The sequence below is a fragment of the Pseudopodoces humilis genome, chromosome 1 (genome assembly GCF_049639895.1).
Source record: "Pseudopodoces humilis isolate 2021_Gansu_Grassland_sample_001 chromosome 1, ASM4963989v1, whole genome shotgun sequence".
NCBI classification, from domain to species: domain Eukaryota; kingdom Metazoa; phylum Chordata; class Aves; order Passeriformes; family Paridae; genus Pseudopodoces; species Pseudopodoces humilis.
In genome coordinates this window covers 3,900,219-3,924,211 of record NC_142200.1, presented here as the reverse complement: position 1 = coordinate 3,924,211, position 23,993 = coordinate 3,900,219, and the positions used below count along the sequence as shown (strand labels likewise).

Genomic DNA, 23,993 nt, shown 5'->3' with positions numbered 1-23,993 from the left:
ATGACCTAAGCAGTCTTTCCCAACCTAAATGACTCTGTGATTGCTTCCCAAAATTTATTGTTTTATAGCCTGAAGAAATTGTTTAAAAGCCTGATTCTGCAAATTAAGCAAGCAGAAAACTAACAGCAAGAAGAGAATTAAGAAAGCACTAAATCTGAATAGAGGGGGAAGATGACACATGTAGGAGTGGAATCATGCTGCTGGTGAGGTGATATCAAGCTGTTAAATCAGCTCACACATCTCCTCAAACTGCAACCTTTAAATAATCTTTCAGAAGCAACACAGTACAGAGGAATGTAAAACAAAATTCTTTCAAGCCTACAGGAAGGAAACATGAGCCACGTTTAGTAAGTTTATGGAGACCGAGTTAGAAGAGGTTCCATCAAGCCCAACAGGACCCTGTGTCTGAGAGCAACAATGTGAGCATCCTCAGAAGCATCTTTTTGGTTCAGAACCTGCAGTGGCCCAAATGTCCCTTGTCTCCCATGCCCTCAGGTTGGACAACCAGTGCTAAGTGGATGGCGAGCCCAGACCTCAAGGAAGATAGACAGCAGCAGCAAAGCAAGCCGGAGGCTTGCAGAGGATGATATTGTGTGGGAGGGAAATTTCACAACACTCTGGGCAAATCCAAGCTTTCAAGCAGCTGCCAGCACCACAGATTCACCAGCCACAGCCTGTCCCAACAGTCAGAAGGTGCCCGAGCTGCCAGGACAAAGGTCTGATGCAAACGAGCAGCTCCCTGCAGGCATCTCACTAAAACAACTCAAGGAGGAACTGGAGGGGCCACAGATGGGTGCCAAGGGATGAGGCAACACCAGGAAAGCACACAGGAACACTTCCTCCAAGTGCTCGACAGGAACACTTCCCCCAAGTGCTCTCCTAACCTCAGACTATTTTTATCCCAGTGGATTTCCCAAGCCAAGCATTGCTTCTGTCATTCATCAGCCCTCAGTGAAACTCTTCCAATTACTCATCTTGTCTCCTCTTAAAGCAGTTCACTTTTTGCATCCTTCCCCAGCAATTCCAAAGGTCTATTATCAGGTCAGTGAACGTTTTAAATCTGCATTAAATGCAAATGGTTTAAGTTTGTTTCTTGTCTGCATTTGAGAAGGTCTCTTTTGTCTCTGTATCACAAACTACAAAAGAGAACAGTTGCCTGTATCCCTGGAAACACTCACCGCCACCAAGTATTCTCAAAAGAGGCAGGCATATTTAACCTCTTCTTCACCCAAAGGACAAGCTCTGCTTAGTTAGTAAAGCCTAACATTTTGGCAGGCGAGCTCTCATCCAAAGGGAATGCTGCCAGCTTTTCTATATGCAAACAGAAGAGATTAAATAATTTTCATCTCTTCCTGCACCCTGCACAAAGCATATAACATACAGCATTACGTTTTGGAAATCCATCCCTCCCCTCATCTCTGACACTGTCAGTTTATAATGAAAATGGAGGTACATGTTCTTAGATGATAGTTATGCCTGCTGTGATAAGAAATGGCTTTGGAATGGAAAAAATTATGGTAAAATTATCTACAGCCATGAACTACTGAGACTACTGATGCATAAGGCTCACTGAAACTATTAGTGCTTACTCAGGAAAGAATCAAGATGGACATCACAGCCCTCTCTAGTCTTCAGTCTGCAATTTCAAAAGGACTGAAGAAGTCAGATGTCCTAATTCCCACCAAAATCGAGCAAGATTTTAAGCCTCTGTCTTTTCTGTATCATCAATCAAGTCTAAACTTATCACAGAATCAAAAATCAAAATACATATATTTTCTGATTTATGCAAGAAGGGAGAGGTACACAGAGAGGTAGTTGTCACAGCCCAAGAAAATAATTAGCAACTATTAATACATGCTGCAACTCAAGGAAAAGCACAAACACTAAAGAGACAGCAGAATGGGTGCATAGGAGGTCAAGTGCAAGTGTTGGAAAATATATTCTAAAAAGCCATGTACTGTCAGGAAGGAAGAAGTGGTACTTTATATGAAATAAACACATGAAGTGCTTCTCCTTCACTGCTGTTTAGGAAAGCTGCAGAGCTCATTCCAGGTGCTATCAACCCACAGTCACCACCAAAAAATGGAGAAATAAGGAGACATGGTGATTAAGACACTCAAAATGACTGGTTTGCAATCTCTAGTAAAACATCTATTTGCTTACATAGTTTTTTATTAATAAATCAGAGGATTTGAATTTTAAAACATTTAGAGCCACACGTCCCATCAGGAGAAGCCAGCACAGAACAGGGAGGCTCATTCAGCCACAGGGGCTTGCCCCAGCCCTGGCTGCTCTTTCCAAACAGTCCAAGATGAATCCCCAAGGCTTGCACTGGCACTGTAGCCAGCATCAGGTCAGTGCATTTAACTCCCATCAGCAGTAAATAACATGTTGAGTCTCCTCAGGTCCTGGGCAACCTCCACAGACCCAGTGGAGACGCCTGGAGTGTCCGACAAAACCACTGCCATCACTCCAGGATGGGTGACAGCCTCTGTGCTTTCCACAGTGGCTCTGTGAGGAGCCCTGCCAAAGCAGCCCAATGGTCTCTGTAGCAGTGATGAGAATGCTTAATCAGAAGTTTCCAGACAAACAACTTAACTGCTTAACCACCTCACAATAGCAACTACAGCATCCTGCTGAGACATGTCACCACAATCTTTTAGCTGGAAGCACAGCCAAAGAAATCTGAAATCTCTCCAGACTCTACTGCAACCACTGTTTCAGCTCAGGAAGCTCCTGAGATGGATTGCTGAGTGGAAAAAAACAAATAAAGACCATCAGTTTCAACCTGCACAACAAACTTCTGACCTCAAATTCATCACAGCTAGAAATCCCTGTTGGAGGGGGCTTGACTTCTGCAGAAACCTAGTCCAGAAAAAGATTTCACTTTGGGTACAGGGGATCCCTGCATGAATATAAATTTCCATGAGGAGTTTTCATGTGTCTGTTGGCAGCTCCCTACAATTGCAAGGCAGTCACACAATCATCTGCCACTTCAATGTGGTTTACCATAATCACATCGATTTTAATTAAGTTTCTGAAGCTGACATTTACATCCTTAACATAAAATAGACTAGTACAGCTGAGCAAGAGACATGGGAAGCCTTCAGAGGAATTTCCTATCAATAACAGGCAAGGGATAAGTGACCTTTCCCTCCGTTTACCCCAGCAAGAAGACGAAAAAGCTTTCTCTATAGGTAGAAAACTGGATAGCTTTTTTACACATTTGTCTAATAAACCCACAGATATGCATCACAGCTAATTTAAAAAATAGATTAATATTTACCCTAAATTAGGAGAATGTGCCCAAAAATAAAATTTATAGCACAGTATATTTAGAAGAATTCTGAAAAATCAACCAGAGAAAGGTCGCAAGGCACACAGTACCCTTGGCTCTCCCAATATATATCAATAATACTTCACTTCTGTAAATGAGTGAAAATGAATTGCTTGCTTGTAAATTAAGAAGATTGATGTGCTACTACGAATAAATTGAATAATATACTCCCAGTGTGACTACAAACCTAATTTCCTTATTTAGTAGGAAGGGGAAAGTTTCTTGCACCAGAAAAAGTCTTTAAGTAGCAACTCTGACACAGGCACAGCATGCTAATGTTTATGCATCACTTCAAATATGTCAAACACTATTTATATATCAAGTATTGTAACTCCTGACGACAGATTTATATGGGGGACTTAAATGAAAAGCTCAACAAAAGTAAATGGCAAAGGTCTGATGAAAATTAATTTATAATTTCCATAAAGGAGAACCCTAGAATGTGCTCACTACACCAAAATCTGGGCTGTTCTCTGACAACACTATGTCTGACAGTCAAAGCAAAAAGCCCACATTCCTCTTTTCCTCATTACTGCGCTTATCCAGCAAACGCATTTGTGTATCATATGATAAGCAAGACTGGGAAAGTGATGAGCCTGCACAAGAACTCTGCCCCTGAAGCCCAACAAGTTCATACTGAAACCACAGCCTGAACACAGGCTGTCCTGGTGGCCAGGATTCTGTCACCTTTCCAGCACACAGACACTTCAGCTCAAGTAAGACATCCACTCAAATGCCTCCGAGCTTTCATATTCAAGCCATACTCAGATCTGTCATCCCAAATACCTCTCCACACCCACACAGAATTCCACAAGGAACCTTGCAAGCACACACTGACAGCACTGACAGAGCAGAGCTGGTACAGCCCTGCTTTCCAGTCTTCTTGGATTAATCAGCATTTTTCTGATCCTACTGCACACTTCCCAAATAAAAGCAATGCTGTTTTAAAAGCTGACAATAAATTTAGTTTTCTAGAAGTTTAACATTCAAAGCAGTATGGGCAGCAAGGCAAGCGAGGGAATCCTGCCCCTCTGCTCCCTCTGGTGAGACCCCACCTGCAGAGCTGCATCCAGCTCTGGGTGCAAGCACAGGTAGGACATAGAGCTGTTGGATCAAGTCCAGAGGAAGCACCAAGACCATCAGAGAGATTGAGAAGCTCCCCCATGGAGCCAGACTGAGAGTTGGGGCTGCTAAGCCTGCAGAAGAGAAGCTCCAGGGAGAATTTAGAGCCCCTTCCAAGGCCTAAAGGGGCTCCAAGAGAGCTGGACGGGGACTTAATTCGAGAGTATGAAGTGATAGGATACAAGCATATGGCTTTAAATGGAAAGAGAGTACATTTAGGTTAGGTGCTATGAAGAAGCTTTTTCACAATGAGGGGGGGTAAAATACTGGAGCAGGCTGCCCAGAGATGTGGTGGATTCCCCACCACTGGAAACACTCAAGGCCAGGTTAGACTTGGCTCTGAGCAACCTGATCCAGTTGAGAATGTCCCTGATTGTTGCAGCAGGGCTGGAATAGATAACCTTTAAATGTCCTTTCTAACCCAGATTTTTCTGTGATTCTATATTTTACTACTCCCTATCCTCAGATGCACTTGCAAAGTCTAAGAGCCCCCCTGGGTCCAGTTTTTGTACAGTTAAACACTGATGCAAGACGTTGACTTGAAGCCATCTACAGATCCAGATATTTTCAGAAAAATGTCAAAGGGCTATTTACATTAGGTTTAAAATGTTTTTTTGCATGTGTGCCTCATCTAAGGGCATCACAAGTACTTTGCACAAGTGAACAGGCATTCTAAAGCCCAGGGGTACTTTTGTCTTAGTATACTGATTATCACCATACCATACACCATTCTGTTTACAAGTCAAGATCCATAATTCTGAACCTTTTTCAGGTTCTCAGAAGGGAGGCAGCTACAAAATAACCATACAACCATGCATTGTTATCTGGTACAATTCATGCAGGCACACAGCAGCAAAAAGGAAGGAAAAAAGGTAAATTGCACCAGTTTTCTAGCTCTTATACTAGACCAGGAATGATTTTATACATTTTTACACACATCTATTTGATTTTTGAACCACTGCACTCCAGTCTGCTTCTATACATCAAATAGCTCCACTGCCTCAAAGCACATATATCACTGTACACATGCAGAAATGAGATTTGAATATGCAGCTATTGCTGTAAAGAGCTGACTTCACCAAAAATACTAACCCAGCTTTGACTCCTGCCAGTGCTCATAGCCTCTTTCCACAGAACTTTGTGTGACCAAGCTGCTCTTCCTGTTACTAAATCTAGTAAGAATCTATTTCAAATCTAGTAGGAATCTATTTTAAAAAAGAAACCCAGTAGATAAAAATCTTATCCAATTAATATATTTGCATATCCTTTAAAGATTGTAGTAGATACACCAGAGCTGCTCCACCCATGCCCATTCTCCTACAACTCCTCAAGCTTCTGGCTTGGGAGGAACTGAGCAGCAATAGAGCACATCTGGCCCTTCCACGATTCAGTAGCAGTGAGTTCAACTACTGCCTACCTATCAGTCAGTCAGAATCAGTATCATGCAGCCCAGATCTGCTCCAGAGTATCCACTGTAGATGTGTGGCACCTTTTGTCCAGATATTGGCTCTAAATAACATGGGTTTGAAAAAGAGGGAGAGACTTGGAGGTGAGCAGGTGGAATCACACCTGGAACCGAGGTTGGACTGACACGCTTCTTGTCCTTTTTCAGAACAGACAATATCCTTCTTAGGAAATGCTTGGAAACCAGGAATGCTGCTGTGGATGATAAGGGATGTTCATCAATAAGGCTTTAATACTCTATTCCCCTCATGGTGCAGCAGCAGCATGGTGCCAGCATAAACAGGCATTTCCTTTCTCCCCCCAGTCTTCTCAGCTGTGTCAGTCTGCAAGACAATGCAGCTAACAAGATTACAGAACTGATCTGGATTTGAAACAGCAGCAAAACAATCATTCATTTTAACGTGGATTGAGTTTGCCAAAACGGTCACAGCACCTATGCCAGCACAGAGAAAACAAACAGCAAGAAGGAAGCTGACACAGCTGCCAGATGAAACACGTGTCTTAACCAGGACAGCATTTGAATCGCAGACCTTTGCACTACAGGGTCTTTCCATTCCTACACCACAAACTGGATCTCCAACCAAATACTCTGTTCTCTTGCAGCAATAGGTGAAAGTACAGCATGGGCTGAACAGCAGAGGCAAACAGGAAAGAAGATGCAGCACACAGGAACACAGTAACACTGCTGAATTAACTGCTTTAGTGAAGACCCTGAAGCAGGGTCTTCACTAAAGCAGGTAATCCGTGCACGAATAAGCACATTAAGAATGTGCTTCAGCCCTTCCCCTGAAGGTTTCAGCTTAGGGAACAGACCTGAATACACAAATTTCCAACCTGCACACATGCCTTCCACCTGTGAGAAGTAAGAATTTGCATGTGGGTAGGGAAGCCGATTAATTTGCTCTTGCCTTTTCACAAATGGGATGGGATGTAGCCAAGGTATGCTCCTTGCATTTAGGGTTTTTTAATGTTAGGTAATGTCCTTCCTCTTTGCTAAGGATGTACTTTTTAAATTCAGCTTTTTGAGTTCTTACTCTGTCAACATTAAGGAAGCTGACATTTCAAGGTGGTACTGCATAGAAAAGGAAGAAAAGGACATTTGAATTGTGAACAGGTTAAGAGAACCCTAAACACTATCTTTATTTGTTCAAGAGCTCTAACCACGCTTCTCTCCAACTACAAAAATAAGGACAAATCTGACAGGTTAAAAGTTTTAATGCTATCTCTATCCAGCTTAAGTTCCAGACAGTATAACAAAATTGGAAGAAAAAAAAACTTTCTGAGAATCAACGTATGATACATATCTGGCAATAACATGGTTTGAGATTTGTGGTTGTTATTTCCACATAAATAATGTATTTACTTCTCACAACTACTAGATAAGAATCAAGGACAAGCTTTAAAGGCTAGAAGTTTTTAAAAAGGTATCACTGATGCAAGCTGAGCACCACTGGGATGGAAAATGAGACCGCACAGAAGATCTGCACTTCACCAGAAGTCACCTGTAAAGACTCACAGAAGGCTTCCCAATGTCTGTTTTCTAAAAATCCTAGATCTTCTCTACCTACTCAATCAGCTCCATGCATTTTTAATTATTTTTTTAATTATGGTTACAATTCATCTTCAACCACATCTGAAAACAGAGGTGATTTTCTAAGTGCTGATCAAGACATGGTGGCAGTGTTTACTTTCAGGGTGCACTTGAAACCAAAAAATTCCATCTCAGCAACACCCACCTCCTCACATGCCACACCTGAGGCAGTGAGCAGGGCAGAGCATGCCCTGCATTCTCTCCAAGCCCAAAGCCTAGAAATCCCTTTGTGCATAAGCACCTAGACACCACATCCAAACAAGCCATACCAAGATAAACAGTGAAGACAAACAACCTTTCTTCCCCTGGCAAATGCTTGGCTGTGCCTACATACAAATTCACAGGAGGAGACCACTGTTTGCACATTCATAAAAGCCTTTTCTTGCTTTTAGAAATTAAGCATGTGTTTAGTATAACACCAAAGAAAAAGAGGGTAAAGAGAACATGCCAGCTCTTTGAAATCCAAGAATGTACTTCCCAGAATTGAGAAGCTGCTCTTGAATCCACAGCAGGGCACAGCCTTCACTCTGAGGAAACAGCTGTCTTTGAGGGACTAAATCCATCCATAATAAGCAGAGGTCCACAGCCTAAAGTTCTCCTCAAAGCAAAGCCTACATGTAGCCACACTGTTGTCTTGGTGAAAGATATTTTAAGACAAGCAGCAAGGAAATCACAGTCCAGCCTTTTAAGGGACTCCTACAGAAAGCTGAGTTCTGTTCATATGAGTTTAACTACCTGAGTTTTAATGAAAAGTGTTTCCCTTCATGACCAAGGAATTGTACAGAAGGTATACAGATAAATCACTGTTTCTACTCTATGCTTAGGATATAATATCTTTTTCTTTTTTTTTTTGGTTTTTTTTTTGGGGTTTTTTTTTTTTGAGAGGAAAAGGCTTTCCTCACTGCTTTGACTGTCTAACACATCCTTCATTCACAAAGGCAAACCACACTTTGTTAGAAATAGATTATGTTAGGAACCACAAATCAGGAAAGAAAATTCCAACTTTACTTTCCCTGGGTACATTCCCTAAAGTCCTCTGGCTTTAGCTGCAGAAACACCTTTAATTAGCTCATCTGGAGATTTCAGACCAAGTCAGACTTCTAACACTGGGAATGCACCCCAAACACTGGAAATGTTCCCCGGCTATCACCCCAGAAGCTGTGCTGACCAGGGAGTAGTCTTGGAAGACCTTTATTCTTTTTCTTTTAATTGCAGAGCTGTCTCAAAGACATTCACCTTTGAATATTCCTTCAGAGCTCCTTGGAAACAAACCCAGCTCCAGTCTCCTCCCTCAGGTTGTAATTCAGAAGAAATGGCAGATGTCTCCTCCACAAAAGGAGGCATAAAAACCTTACAGGCTATTTTAATCTTAAATTATTCAGCTTGGTCGAACAGCAGTCATTCCAATGGAATGTAGGCTTGTACTCCAACAAGGGTTTACTGTTTCTAAAATAAATGTCATGGTAATACATCAGTGCTAGACCTTTACTACCTGCACATTCACATTCAACAGTCACTGTCCCAGTTTAACAAAATAACAAAAGAAGGACATTCATTAAAGAAGGAAGTTTAACAGCTACCCATCAGAACAATACAAAAATCCCATTCTTTTTGGAAACATACATCCAATTAAAAGTACATGAAAAAATTAAAAATTAAGACAAGCCTCAAGTAACTGCTATGTGCCTGTTCTTTTGATCTTGCTTTTATAAAAAAAAAATGGCATATTCTTGCTTTAAAAAATGATACATAACTGCCAAAAGAACCCAGCACCAAATTTCTTACAGCAACTCCAAGTTTTTGTATCCTTAAAGTCCATAACCACTGGTATTCCTGAGCTGGAAAAATATAGATTTAATCTCTGCTTTTGTTTTCCAGGGTTTTACATACTTCTCTGGAAAAACAGCCTCCATTTCAAGTACCACATCAAGAGCCATGGACATTTATCCACAGAAGAGGTTTGCAAGGTTAAAAACGTACTAACACATAGTTTTCCTCCTCTTGTACTAAGTAATGCACTTTATGAAACAAATCAATCAGATTAGAGATAGCAAACCATTAATAATTAAGTCAGGTAGCAAAAACGTTTCAAGTGGCACCCAAAAAATCTTTACTCCACATAAAAAATGTATGCAACTTATGATTCCTGTTGTTAAACCTCTGTTCTGTCCACTCACCAAATTATCCCCAAACACATATAGGAGCTTACTGAATTGACAAGAGACAGATTTTCTGATCATCACCAAAGAAAATCCCTGGATTTCACAGGTCTGTGATAAAGATCACAAGACCTCCTCCACTGAGGAATACTCCTGGGGCTTTGCACTTGCAGCCATGATAGGAAATAAACACTGCAGCAGGGAGATAAACATTCCAAACTATTTAGCTTTTTTTTCTTTTAATTTCATTTTCTCTGGCACAAAGGAAACTTAATAGAGGGCAGAAGGGGAAAACAAGTTTCCTTCACTCCATGACAACTCTCTCCCTCCAGCAGAATCATGTCCTTGCAGTTGAATTGGAAGAACTGTTGGAAGGAGCAGATGGGGACCTGCTTCTACAACAAGTACCTCGCAGCAGGAAACAACCCCGCACACCACCTACCACCCTGCAAGATTCTGCTCTTGGAGGATAATTAAAAAACAAGCAAACCACAAAAGCATTTGACACATTAAACTGGGCTTCGTTACAGTTTAGATACCATAATACCTCAAAAATTTCAAGGATAAATGCAGAAAACATAAGATCTCAGAATCAGAGTGGATGTAAGTTCACAATAAAGTGTTTTCATGCATATATAACATTTCCACAGAACTCTAAGATTACAGATATTTATTCTTTAAAAAGTAACAACCTTTGGGTTTTTTCCATTGATGAACTGAAGCACAATATTGTAAAAATACAAGCAGCAGGTGACTACCAGGGAGAGAGGATGGACAAAAATACTTTCTGGGGTGAAAAAAGGGACTCTTCAGAGCTCCATTTTCCCACACTTCCAAACAGCATTTCTTTCCCTAAGTGACGTACACATTATATTTAAACATTTTCAGCACATAAATACACACATTTTACATTAAACACATTAATTTCTTATTATTTCTTTAAAAAATGCAAAATGTCATTTAATGTCACTTTCATCCCAGCTTCTCATTCCTGCCCTGAGGTGTCACACAGGTTGGTACCACTGAAAAGTTTCTGAATTTAACTCAAAATATACAACAAGTCAAAATTCTTTTAAAATTAACCATGAAACTTTTTTATTTGTTTGCTTCCAGATTTTTACCTCCCATATGTTAAGATAACACTTAACCCTAAAGATGGCATAAAAATGTTAAAAACAGACTTACTCTGACATCAGTAGCATCTCCATGCCGGATAATGCTGGCCCACGTGGTCGGTTCACTGCTGTTTTCAAAGTAGTGGAAAACCTTCAGGACTCGTTCCATGGCCCCTGGGGAACGCTCCATCCCAGTACTGAGGTGAGTCTTTGCACCTGAACTTGGGGTGTGATTCAAGTTTGGGTCAAGGTAAGCTGCTGCCATGGTTTTGCTAGATGCTAGGTATCTGTCATATTCTAGGGAAAGGAAAACAAGAAAGAAATTCATTTTAGTTATGCATGAATCTTAATACTTCTTCATACAAGGCATTTACCAAAAAACCACAAAGATTCACTTCGTTTTTGGAAAGCAATTAAAATATTTATGTATTTACAAACGTAAAAACCTACTCAGCTGAATACCAGAGAAACTTCAAGCCCCTTGGAGCAAGTGATCTGATCTTGAGCACCACAATTATTTACAAAAGTGGTATCTTCAGCAAAACCTCTTTCATTTGTTTCTCAGTGACATAACCCAGGGTCACTGACAAAGCCTTCAACACCAAATACCAGCTTCCAGTTCAAACAGGAGTTTTCATTCCAAAAATCTGCCAAGTCTTACAAAAAGCCTCTAAAGAGGCATAAGGAAACCCCAACACTGAACTGGAGGCTCTCCACTAAGAAGCCACACACCAACACCAGGCTCTCATGTTTCAAGGCTAAAACACAAAAAACTTCACTCCTTTTGTACTACTTTGAGAACCAGTGGGACACAAAACCATCCAGATCGAAGTTCATTGTTCAGTGAGGAACCATAAGGAACACAGTTATCCCTCCTCTCAGCAATTCCTGAACAAGTGGCTAAGTTTTATCTTCCACCAGCCTGATGTCATAGTCTAATGGCAAAAGGCACAGACCATGGTATGAGTCTGCATGTCAAAGGAGAAAGAAGAAAATTGCCTCTTGGCTACTGCTCCTAATTAGTCAGCCACAAGCAGATGGTGTCTGCAAAGCCAGTGCAGTCCAAGAGAAAAAGAGCAAAGAGTACCTCCTCCCTGCCTGGCAGTCTAGAGCATCACTCCAGTCTGCTGGCTGCAGAGAGCAAAGGACTGCAGGGCTTTGCTCCAGGGCTTGGACAAGTGCACAGAGCTTTCCCAATCTCCTCCTCCTCACAGCCAGAAGCCAGTAGGGAGGCAGTTTTAAAAATGTGAAGTTAAAAATAAACTAAACTTGATCTTCTCGGCATAGTACTCTGAACTTCTTCCTGGCAGTAAATGGAACGCCTGATCCCTGATTCACTTCACTGAGAGGCACAAGAGACTCCTGCTTCCAGCTGAGCTCCTGTAATGCCTGGCTGGCCCTCAGAGCTTCAGCTATCGCCCTGCCACCGTACTCTGCTGACGTTCCCAAAAACTGGCTCAGAAAACTATCAGGGAAAAAAAAAATTAAAACAAAAACCCAGGTGATTTAATTTTCAAGACTGGCTTAGTTTCATGCCACAGCTGCCTGAAGCTGCCAAACAGGAAGAGAAGCAGAAGCAGCCACTATCAGGGTGAGGTAGAGCATCCCCCCTCCAGCAGCAGCTGGCGGCAACACCAGCCACGGTCAAAACACACCATGAGCTCAGTTAACAGGAATTAGCACCAGCAATATCAAGGCTTGAAATCTTCAGACTGTAGATAACAGCATTTGGGAGGCTAAAAGCCTATTGAAAGTCTTAAGCATCTATCTAATTCAGACCCTCCAGATAAAGAAGAAACAATAGCCCATCTGGACAGGATGTCTTTACTTCTTGAATAAATGGTTGAATTACATTCATCCAAGGAAATGGTAAGAACTTACACTGGACAGACAAAAGGCCTCTAATGTCCTGCCCTCAGGGAAGATGGTAAGAGAAGCCAAGGAGATGCTTCTCCCAACACTCCCACAGTGTCTGATGCTCAAGGAACTTTCCCCACTTGCCAGAGTTCCCTATCTCTGTGAAAACTCAAGAAACCACTACAGTTTTATTGTTCCTCTTTTCTGGCCATCAATACAAATGAATTAAGCCAACCTTAGGCCCACATTAAAGCCTCTCCTCTTCACTTCTCAGATCTGAAAATGCCAGGAGCTCCTCAGCAACTCTTTGACTTCTCCTCACCAAAGGAGCCAGCAGCTGTTTTCATACAAGCATCGACTTTAAAGCTGAAACCAGCACAAAAATCTCCCCTCTGGCACAGTAACACCAAGACAACAGGACGGGGCAAGTTCCAAACTGCAGGACTCCTTTCCTGTAAGGCTAAAATAGCCATTGCTAAACCCCAAAGGTCCGCAGGGAGGGGAGTTTCACCAGGCCAAATTCAGGCAGATGAATGGTCCAATTGCTTGGAATGAAATTGCAGTTTTCAGGCTCAGACAAGACCACTGACCTTGTGCAGGATGCTCTGCAACCTTCAGAACAACCCACCCTACCTCAAGGTCACTAGTAAAAACTGCTGAGTTTTATTTAAAGTTTACATAAGCAGATAGCAGGGAGAATTGCTACAACACAAAGTGAGTCATTTTTTTAGAGGAGAACCTAAAGAATGCCCACTTTAGTATTGATTCACCACGCTCCATCCACTTAATACACACATTCATCAGGTTTTATGTGGCCTTGTGGAAGAACGGAGAAAAGCTACCAGGGAACACCAAACCAAGCATTTAGATATCTAGCCATAGGCTTAAATATGGACAATCTGCACCCCTTGGGAGCAGCAAAAAGGAAAGCAATGCAAGACTCCAGTGCCTACATACTGATGTGCTCTTACAAGATGTCATTTCAATGGACAGGCAAAACACTATCATGATGCTTCCATATTCATCAAAATGTGGAATTAGACATCAGACTGACAGTACTGGGTACGGGGTCTGTTTTCACAAGGTTATATTTCACAGAGGTTCTTCAAAGTAAAACGACCTCCTCCACAAAATCAGAGTAGCAGTTTCCCTTCAGAATTCGATCATAGCTGGTTCCTTACAAATTCTTTTAAAAAGCCCAACGTTTACTTTATGAAGCACCAAAGCAGCCATAAATCTGATAGCTCCAGGTATAGAAACACATGCCATATCTCTGGTTATGGACCTATTAATATTCCCATTAAAACCAGCCCCTGGGTTTGAGCTTGTAATGTGACTGTAAAACTCTGCCCTAGGCCAAAACTCTGTAAAACACAGCTGCTGTTAAACAACTATTTTACAAGAGTTGCCAGGATACAAAGAAAGCTCAGATAACACCACCACGATGCTTATTTGGGCTGTTCTAAATTCAAACCAGACTGGTGTGTAATGCTGCAATTACACATCTCAGTTTAAATGAGCAGCTTTAATCCTCTTGGTATTAAACAGACAGGTAGTGTGTTCTACCATGGGCCAGAAACAAGCCACAGTCAACTAAAAGAAGGCAGATTTAGATTATATGTAAATCAGAAATTTTGGACACAACAACCTGGTCTAGTAGAAGGAGCTATTACCCATGGCAGGGAAGTTAGAACTAGGTGACCTTCAAGGTCCCTCCCAACCCAAACCATTCCATGATTCCATGACTTAATTCTACTGTATTTTATTGGATCTTGTCATATAAAAGGCTAACGGTCTAAAGTCAAGCATGGTCAAACTTCTTTGTATGAAAGGCTCTGTGCCAGCATCCCTTAGAGCTTCCAAGAGGAAAGACTATTGTTCTCCCAGTGCTTGCACTTCAGAGAAATCACACAGATTTCTCAGTAATGTCAAGGACTATTCCAAGACTGAGGAAGGAGCAAAGCAAACCAGCCCCGGCCTGGTGATACCGAGTATGTCTGCTGAGATGTTGCGGCTGTTAACAGACTACAGCACAATATGCATCATTGCTCAGATGGATTTTCTTTACTGTGGTGGGACTACCTGAGATTTAGGCAAATCGCATCTTTCTAGAAGTCATTTCCTCTCAATGTGACTCCTCCTGACACACTCCCACATTTGCTGACTATATCAGAAACAAAGTCAGTGTTATGACTTCCAGTAGCACAATCAAAGTTTTAAGTCACGTTTCACTACCAGCTTTGAGAACTCAGAAATTAAATCATTTCCACTAACGAGACAGTCAAAAGTCATTAAAAAATATTTAAATCAATTAACTGCAAATTGGTTAATAAAGCGATAGCAGAGTCATCTCATAAGGGAAATGGTTTCAATGCAAATAATGTCTTCAACATCAGCACTTTGATAATAGAAAATAATTTAAAAAATAAACAACACTTTCTCTTATTAGTGTTGGCTGATGGCCAACAACGCAGCACTAACAAGTTCATGTTACAAGGAACCAAATTGTAATTATTCACACTGTGACTCCACATTGTCCTTTGTAGATACCATGAAATCTTATTATTCTTTAACTCCACATTCTGACCCCCATCTTAGGCTTGAAGGCATCGACATCTATGAGCTAAAGCTCCTTCCAGGTGGCATTTCTGCACAATAACTTGGTCCATCTAAACTCAAACCTATAGAAATCTGAAAGAATCTATAAAATCTATCAGAAAAAAATAAGAATCTATAAAAATACAGTAAGAATTCAGAGTTCATTTTGTTCTCTGGTCCTGGTATAATAATCCTCCTGCAAGATTTCAAATACTTTCAAATATTACAACTGTTAGAGAAAATAAAAGCCTTTAGATTGCTTGCACATTTGAGAAACAATGCTGCTTTACCAGACAGACTGACTGGAAAGTAGCTCTGCAGAGGAGCTGGATGTCTTGGTGGACAAGCAGCCAACCATGAGCCAGCACCATCCTGACAAGAGAGACATGGACATAATGGAGACAGTCCAATGAAGGACCACAAAATCAGTTCATGAATTTGAGTGTCTGTCATACAAGGAAGGGTTCAGAGAAATGGAATGGTTTGGTCTGGGGAAGAAAACCTAAGGGGGATTTTCCAAATGTACATAAATATGAGTAAAGATGGAGCCAGACTTCCCAGTGGTGCCCAGTGAGGACATGAATCAATGGGCATAGAGGAACAAAACAGGAACTCCCATTTTAAGTATTAAGAGAAAGATTTTGCACTACACAGGTGGCTGAACACTGCAACAGGTTGCCCAGAGGTTAGGGAATCTCAATCTGTGGATATTCAAATCACAGCTGGACCCAGGCCTGAGCAACCTGCTGTAGCGTGATCCTGCTCTAAGCAGAGGCATTGGACAAATCTCCACAGGTGCCCTGCAACCTCTGAAATTTAGTTATTTGGCGATAAAAACTAAATTAAGAATTTATTTCACACTCTAAAATCATAAATTATCCATAATACATCTCACATCAGAGAGTAAACATCTCATGCATTTCAAGCTCAATCAATTTTCACAGCTTGTATTAAATCCTGCTGTAACTCACCTTGCAAGTATTAACTTGACTATCTCAACCTCACAGACAGGAAAGGTGTTAAGTACAATTTTAACTACGATCCCCATGACAAAGACTGTATTTTTGGGGCCTATGTTGAGAGTCAGCACTTTGCTGACTTTTGGTATTCCATCACCAGATACAAACACATCCATGCCACAGGAGAGAAGCAGCCAACATGCCAGGTGTGTAACAAGTTCTTTTTACATTTCCTTGATGTCAACATCTTGTTGCACATTTAAGGATGAAACCTGGAGAAAACCATCAGGTTTGTGACTTCAAATTAGGAACGAATGTAGAAAGAAAGGAGAAGGATTATTTCTTCCTTCTATCATCACTTTAGCCTTCAATGGCATTCAGTTATTCCAGCTATTTCCGTAAGTCATATTGGAATGTCCCTGTTTGCTCCCTGCTGAGTTTATTTTTCTTGTGCTTTTTCTTTCAGCTAATGCTGATGTTCAAAAGCAGAAGAAAAAAGGAGCAATCTTTTGTTCCACTTTACTCTGCCTTTCAGCTAAGTTCACTGGTCTTAGTAATATTTGCTATGACTACATCCAAGAACACATTTATTTATTTATTTATTTGTTTGTTTATTTATCTTGCTGCCTCTTTTTAATCCCCTCCTGGTCACTGTTTTCTCCATACTCCTCTAAATATATGCATTTTTAAGTATAGTATATGCAGCCAAAAGCATTTATCAAGGCTCTCAGGTCAACGTATAAAGCCAGAAACATTAAAATAATTTTAAAATCAAGTTCTTATTACCTACTTTAGATAAATCATCTCACCAAGTACTTCACTGTATCAGTATGAAATGGAAAAACAGTACTGGCAATTCAATTTTTTCCCCTCAGGGAATTTTGCTTGAATATTGCAGTTACTAAATCTATGTCTCAATACAGTTCAAAGATAATACAGACCAAAGTCAAACAAGTTTAGCAATACAAATTGCCAATATGGAAACATTTATTTCAATTATAACTATGTTTTAGGAGATTCAGTGTTCAAGGGAGCATGAAGGAGGAATTCAGAGACAGCATGAACTACAAGACCCACATGAAGTGAAGCAATACGACAATCCTGGGCCTGTAAAGGTAAGACAAGTATAACTCATTAGAAATCAATAATAAAACAAACCATGAATAAATAACTGTATTACCTAAATTAAATGAAACCGTGGCATATTCCTGTACAGCTGCTATGGACAAAGGCTGCTGAAGAACTCGAGTGGATTTTGCTGAGAGCCAGAGAAACAGTGGCTGTTACTGGGGTAGCTGCACCTTGAAATGACAGGACTGACAAAGTTTCAGGGGACTGATCAATAGCTAAACAATTGTCCTATCAAGTAACCAATTTTTCAAATGTCCCAAGATGTCTCGTATTTGTCCACCCTGCACTCAAAACACCCCTCCCTCATCCTTCTCACCAAAAATCCCATAGGATTAAGCCCTAATGTACCTTTAAGCACTCAGTTTAACCCAATTTTATTGCAACATTACATAATCTGCACTACCAGCAATTCCCTTTGGAGATGGCACCGTTTTCTATTTTTAATATTAAAAAATTAAATAGTGATGAAACATCAGTTGTGCTGGGAATACAAGAAAATCAATGTCTGTACAAGCTTTAATTAGAACACAGTACCCAGTTAGATACTCGCCTAATTTCTCAGCAGCACTCTGAACTTTCACTGTGGTCCCTTGGCAGCACTGAAATTCAAATAAACACTAATGTCCCCTTGCATTTTCTGTTGCTTGTTTCTAGCAAGCTTTAGAGAATTAGAGGGGTGCAGTTTTATTTCAAAAGGCACCAAAGAAATGAGCAAGTAACAACCATGCAATTTTAAAATAAAAATTTAAATTAATTTCTATGTATTTTGAAGCTGCACTATTTGTTGGCAGCAGCCCTTCCTACAAACATCAAAATATGAGACTGAAGGAAGCTGTATGAATTCAAATAACCTTTTCTAACACTCCTGTCTGAAATACTGCTCCAAGAAGGATCCACATAGCCCAGTTCTTCTTCCAGACTGCTTTTGAAGCAAATACAAGCAGGAAGAGTTTACTGTCCTTCTAGAATAGTAAAAACTAATGAGAACTGGTGATGATGCAACTGTGCTTCTCCGCAATTAAAAACCAGAAGTGCCTGAAACTAGAAGCAGCTGAGGAGAGCAGTGAGGTATCCCAGTTATGCACCATCAATCAATTTGGATTTGGCCACCATTCAATTTTACCTGGGATTTCCTGGTTTTATATTACTGAATGACACCATCCCAATCTACAATTCAAAATGTTCCAACTATCTTTTAATTTTTAACCCCTTTTAATAATTTTAACCATGAGCTAAAAGGCACTTAGGTGCTCAGGAGGAACATCATGACAACAGCCTCCCTGTTGCCTTGCATGATAATGGCCCATTACAAAATTCAACGACCTGTAAAAAGTTTTCCTTAGGCCTATTCTGGCTCAGGTGTTTTTCAAAGCCAGTAACAGCCGCTGGTGTACAAGCGGAAATGAAGAAAAAAGCGATTCTTTACTCTGTACTCTGGCCAAGTCAAGCTAGAAGCAGAAAACATATAGATGTTTCTGTATAGATGATTTCAAGATTTTTATTAAAAATAACAAAACCCAACAAAACATAATAAAGCCTTAAAAAGGCAATTTAAAAAGCAGTTTAAAACACTTCATCCACTCCAAACAGATCATCAGGGCCCTCTTCAGACTTCTGGAGTCAGCACCAATGATTCCATATTGCTTTGTATCAGAACACAATTTATGGATCCCCTATCAGTGCTTTCATCCCAGGTGGACGCCCCTGACATGCTGTGTAGGGCTGAATCTAAACCCAGGACTCACCACCTCACTGCGGCTGGAATTCTCTTTTGGACAGGGTTCCTTGTTGCCACACTCTCCAAAAACAGGGACTTCTGTACTGTGCCGCTGCACAGCTAATGGGAAGCACATTCAGTGCCTTTGCTCTTTTTAATCCCGATGAAGTTATGAGGTTTCTTGTGGGGTTTTCCAGTGAATGCATCATTAAATCTCTGAATAGAACCATCAACACTGAAAAGCTTTGAAAATTGGCACCATCCAAGAAAACACCCTTGGCTTCCACCCAAAGCATTTTTCAGTCTTTTACCTTCAATCTACTAACACAGGGCTACTGAACCTTCCTTGAGTTTAGATTAAATAAAGCATGTCTAATATACTACAGGTCCTGAAGTTCGCCATTTATTCTGCACTAAGAAATAAGGAATTCACAATTTTAGGGGAAAGCTCTCACTTAAATAACTTGATTACAATATAAAGTGGGTTCAGAATGTGTGTTTTGGGGGTTTCCTCAACATGCAGTAAACAGAGAGGAGTCAGACAACAGCTTACCCAAGAACTGATGTTAGAAAAACGAATGCATTTTTTCCTAGAACCATCTCCAATATCTATGTCGAATCAGCTAAAAATCTGGCTTTGCATGAGACACAAATGACCAAAAGGGTTAAAACTTCTGAGGTGAAGAAGGTAACAGCTGCAATTAGACCATTTTACTTCCAACCAAGTGACTACTTCCTGAAGTTTTTAAACCAGGGAAAGAAAGCCATTCCAACCAGTTGAAATATATTTAATTTAGGGCTTCCTTTAAGAGAGTTCTCTGAAAATGGAATTTAGTACTTAAAAGGATAAAATATTGGGTCTGTAGTAGAAAAATTAATTGGAACCTGGAAGAGGTGGGTTCAATCCCCTAAAGCAAGATAAGCTTTAGGGATACAATTAAGCTTCATCAGTTTGTCACTTCCAATTGTGGAAGGAATCATGCAGGAACACCACAAGAATAATTGATCACGGTATACATGGCACTGTTTTCATCTCCTCTCCAACCTCCCCTGACAGAAGACATTCTGGGTCAAAACCTCATCATGTTTTGCAACATGAGCCATAAATACAACACAGCCTGCGCCAAAACCCACATCAGCCTCCTCCACTAAAGCAACTGTTTGGGTTGTTCCATCTAGTCCACCTCATCCCAGCTGATATAATGCAGATATTTATTTGTTACTGGCAGTTATCTAATTTCAAACAACACGGAATGGGGCCAGAAATATCAGAAATATCTAATTCAACTGCTACACATTTCAAAAACAAAGTAAAATCGAGTCTTTGCAGGTTCTGTGACAGCCCATCCCTGGTGAATTAGCACACACACAAGCACAGACCCACCAGCACTGAGGTCTGTGGTCACAAACCACCAGCGTGAGCGCATCCTCATCATGGCAGGGTAGCAAAGGAGATGGGGAGACAGGTTTAACATCATGGTTGAGAAATTCAGGCAAACCTGAAGGCATCAAGTCAGCAAGTTTTGCTAGCCCCAAAAGAATTTACTGCAACTTTTTAGAATATATTTGATCATGGATAGACATTAAGAAGCTCATAAAGATGCAATGTACTTTATTGTGCATTTTTCTTCTATTCAGTTATTTCCCTGGAAACAATAAATCAATTCCCACCATCGCAGTGATGAAATATGCAATTTGTGTGTGACAATCTCACCATTTGCAGAAACAGCAGGTGGCAATAAATTAAGTTGGTGTTACACAAACAAGACACCTCCAGAAGCCAACACCACACACACAGAGCTATCAATCCATCCTCCTTCAAGTCTCTATTAGAACACAGAGGAATATTAATTGGGGAGGGGGGGGGAGGAGGTGCACTTAAACATGTGCAGTTTTTAAATGCTGAATTGACTTGGCCTGAGAACACAATCCAAAAGGATCTGGCAATTAAAACACCTTTCACTTGAGCTTCAGTTAAATACTTGCAATCTGTGCTCTTACTATGCTTGAATTTATTTTAAAATAAACACTTCATAGTAGCTAGAGAGAAAATAGAAGAACAATCTCCTTCAACAAGGAGTGTGTGTGCTTTAATATTCATGAAAGTATTTCTGTATAAAACCTGAATTTTTTTTTTTTCTTTCTTTCTACACCACAAACATGCAGCAAGTCAGAGGTACCTAGGTCAGAAGTACATAGAAACACTTAGATCCCTACACAGACTGAACAGGAGTTAGCATTAGGAAAGACTGCACAAATGTATAAAATTATTAAATATTCCAAAGAATACAGTATTTCATCAGATTCCTAATTTTAGCCTGAAACTGGGTCTTTGGGATCTTTGTGACTTGGAAGAGGTTCTGTCAATGCTTACTAAAGGCAAGGGATGGGTGTCTTCAGCATGACACAGCCCCTTGCCAGGAGAGAATTATGGATTAATTTTTTTCTATTTTAGCCCCAAGGTTCAATAGAAAAGTCAATGGAATTTCCAGAACATCTTCTGCATTGTCCATAAGTCCAGAGAAGTGCAACTAAAATAATGAAGGGGCAGAGCAGGAGCCTTGTGAAGGGAACCTAAAAAAGCCAGCACTCCAGAGAAAAGCTTGATCAGTATTTACAAGATCCATGAGGGTGAATAAACTGATATCAAAAGATTCTCTACAAGTCTCTAATGCAGTGGGTAATGAAGAAAGATAAGGGCAGGCTGTAGACGAAAGTCACGCTCACACAGTCTCCTGAGAGAGTCACAAGTAGGAGATGCTGTCCAATGAGACTGAATCACTGATGGGATAATTTCTCTTACATTAAGAACATCCATAAAATTTTCACTTTTTGCTTCTGTTATTGAAGCTGAAATACAGAATCATGGAATGGTTTGGGTTGGAAGGGACCTTTCAAGATCATCTCATTTCTGCCACTGCCATGGGCAAGGACACCTTCCACTATCCCATGCTGCCCCAAGCCCCACACAACCTGGCCTTAGACATTTCCAGGGATGGGATATCCACAACCTCTCTGGGCAACCTGTGCCAGGGCCTCACCACCCTCACAAGGAATTTCTTCCCAACATCTCATCTAAACCTTTTGTCCTTCATCTTAAGGTGATTACCCCTCATCCTGTCAATCCAGGCCCTTGTCCCAAGTCCCTCTCCAACTCTCTTGGAGCCCCTTTAGGCACTGGAAAGGGCTCCGAGTTCTTCCTGGAGCCTTTTCTTCTCCAGGCTAAACAGTCCCAGCTCTACCAGTCTGTCTCAATAGCTGAGGTGCTCCAGAGCCCCATCATCAACTTAGTGGCCTCCCCCAACTTGTTCCAAAGGTCAAATATAACCCTTGGGGCTTCCAAAAAATCATGATGAAAACACAGATATTTGGCAGCTTTCTCATAGACTACATTTATCAAGTCAATAGATGCCAGCACAAGATGATGATTTCCAGGCTTGGAAAAGCCTGACATCAAGTCAGAAAACTAAAAGAAGTTGAATAACATGTTTATTATAGAACAAATCAGAAAAATAAACAACCCTATAAAAAAAGCACATCTATGAACATATCCAAAAAGTCTATACCGTATTCTGCACTCTTATATTCTACACCACCCTCTACATTTCTATGTTCTACTACTAGTATATTCTACTACCACACTCTACATTCTGATCCTTAAAAGGGTTCATGTAAGTATGTTTAAAAAAAACAGCCTAAGAAAATTAAAGATATCTCATCACTCAGGCAATTTTTTTCAAGTTTTTTTTTTAAAAATATTTTCTTGCACACAATTTAAGTTCTCATGAATAGTTTAACATCCAAATTTCATTACAGGAATTTGTCTGGTTTCACAGTCATGCCTGTGTTAGAAGCTACAAAATTGATATATGATCATTTCTGAAGAGTATATTTGTATAGAGGTTTAAGTTAATTTTTCAAAGGCAAGTAAGTTGTCACCAGAGGCTGCTTCACCAATTTAATAATTTTTCCTTGCTGCTGCCAAAGACTTGCTACCCCTTTTCTCCCTGGCAAGCATTTCCTCATCCACTCTTCCCAACCATGGAGCCCTTGCTTATCTCTGAGTCCTCCTGTTACTGCTGTTTAAATGATTTTTGAGTTGCTTTTACATATTAAGACAGAATAAATCATTCTGGGCTTATTTATTTCTGGTTTTGGTGGGGGTTTAGTTTTCCTTGAGGTTTACAGTCTAAAATTGACAGTTCTAAGCCTCTGCTGCTAAACTATTAAATAACATTTACTGACTTTCAATATTTGGTGTAATTTCCAACTTCAATCTTCTCTTTTATCTCTTTCTTTAAAGCCACTTAACTCTTAGCTGGTACCCAGACAAGTTTGACCAACTAAATGGACAGATGTGAATAAAAAGACCAAAAATCTTTAACAGGGGCAGAAGATGATGGAATTTTCTGGAAACAGGATAGACAGGTAAGGCTTGTTTGCATCTGATAGAGGAAGCTGATGAGCAGGTGTAATTTGCACCAAAATCAACAAAATAGCTGATCACTGACTATCATGGCACCATCCACAGGTCTCCAGCCAGGCACTGAAATTTAAAGAGGTGATAGGAACTTTTAACAGGTAATGAGGTGCTTCTTTTCAGCCAGAGACTATTTGAACACAGAACAAGTAACTACAATGAAATGTAAAGGAAAAGGTTAATTTGAGATATGCCTGGTGCAGTCAACGGCAGCATAAGCACAACTAACCTCTAATTATTTCCCATTATATTGCAAATGTCAAAGTATGGTCTTTAAAGATGCTCAGCATTTGTCAGAAACATGATTTCATTACATTTTAATCAGCTACAGAATATTTCACTGAGCAAGTGAGTTTCATGGCTGACAGGAATTCAACAAGAAAAGCTCACTTAAAACGCAGTTATGTTCTTCTGTCAAAGACAACACCACTCAGAGGAAAATCTGAGATATTAAGAGTTAATA

At 40.4% G+C, this 23,993-nt stretch overlaps 1 protein-coding gene across 22 annotated transcripts in view; it reads right to left on the bottom strand.

Moving 5' to 3' along the window:
• The window catches only part of PTK2 (protein tyrosine kinase 2), a 190,250-nt gene that overhangs the window by 97,258 nt on the left and 68,999 nt on the right, over window positions 1–23,993 (bottom strand). For all 22 annotated transcript variants that reach the window (XM_088050960.1, XM_088050955.1, XM_088050950.1 and 19 more), the window contains one exon: window positions 10,859–11,085. In XM_088050960.1, coding sequence (XP_087907086.1) covers window positions 10,859–11,053 — 195 coding nt within the window. In that variant the 5' untranslated portion in view covers window positions 11,054–11,085. The remainder of the gene's footprint in view (window positions 1–10,858; window positions 11,086–23,993) is intronic.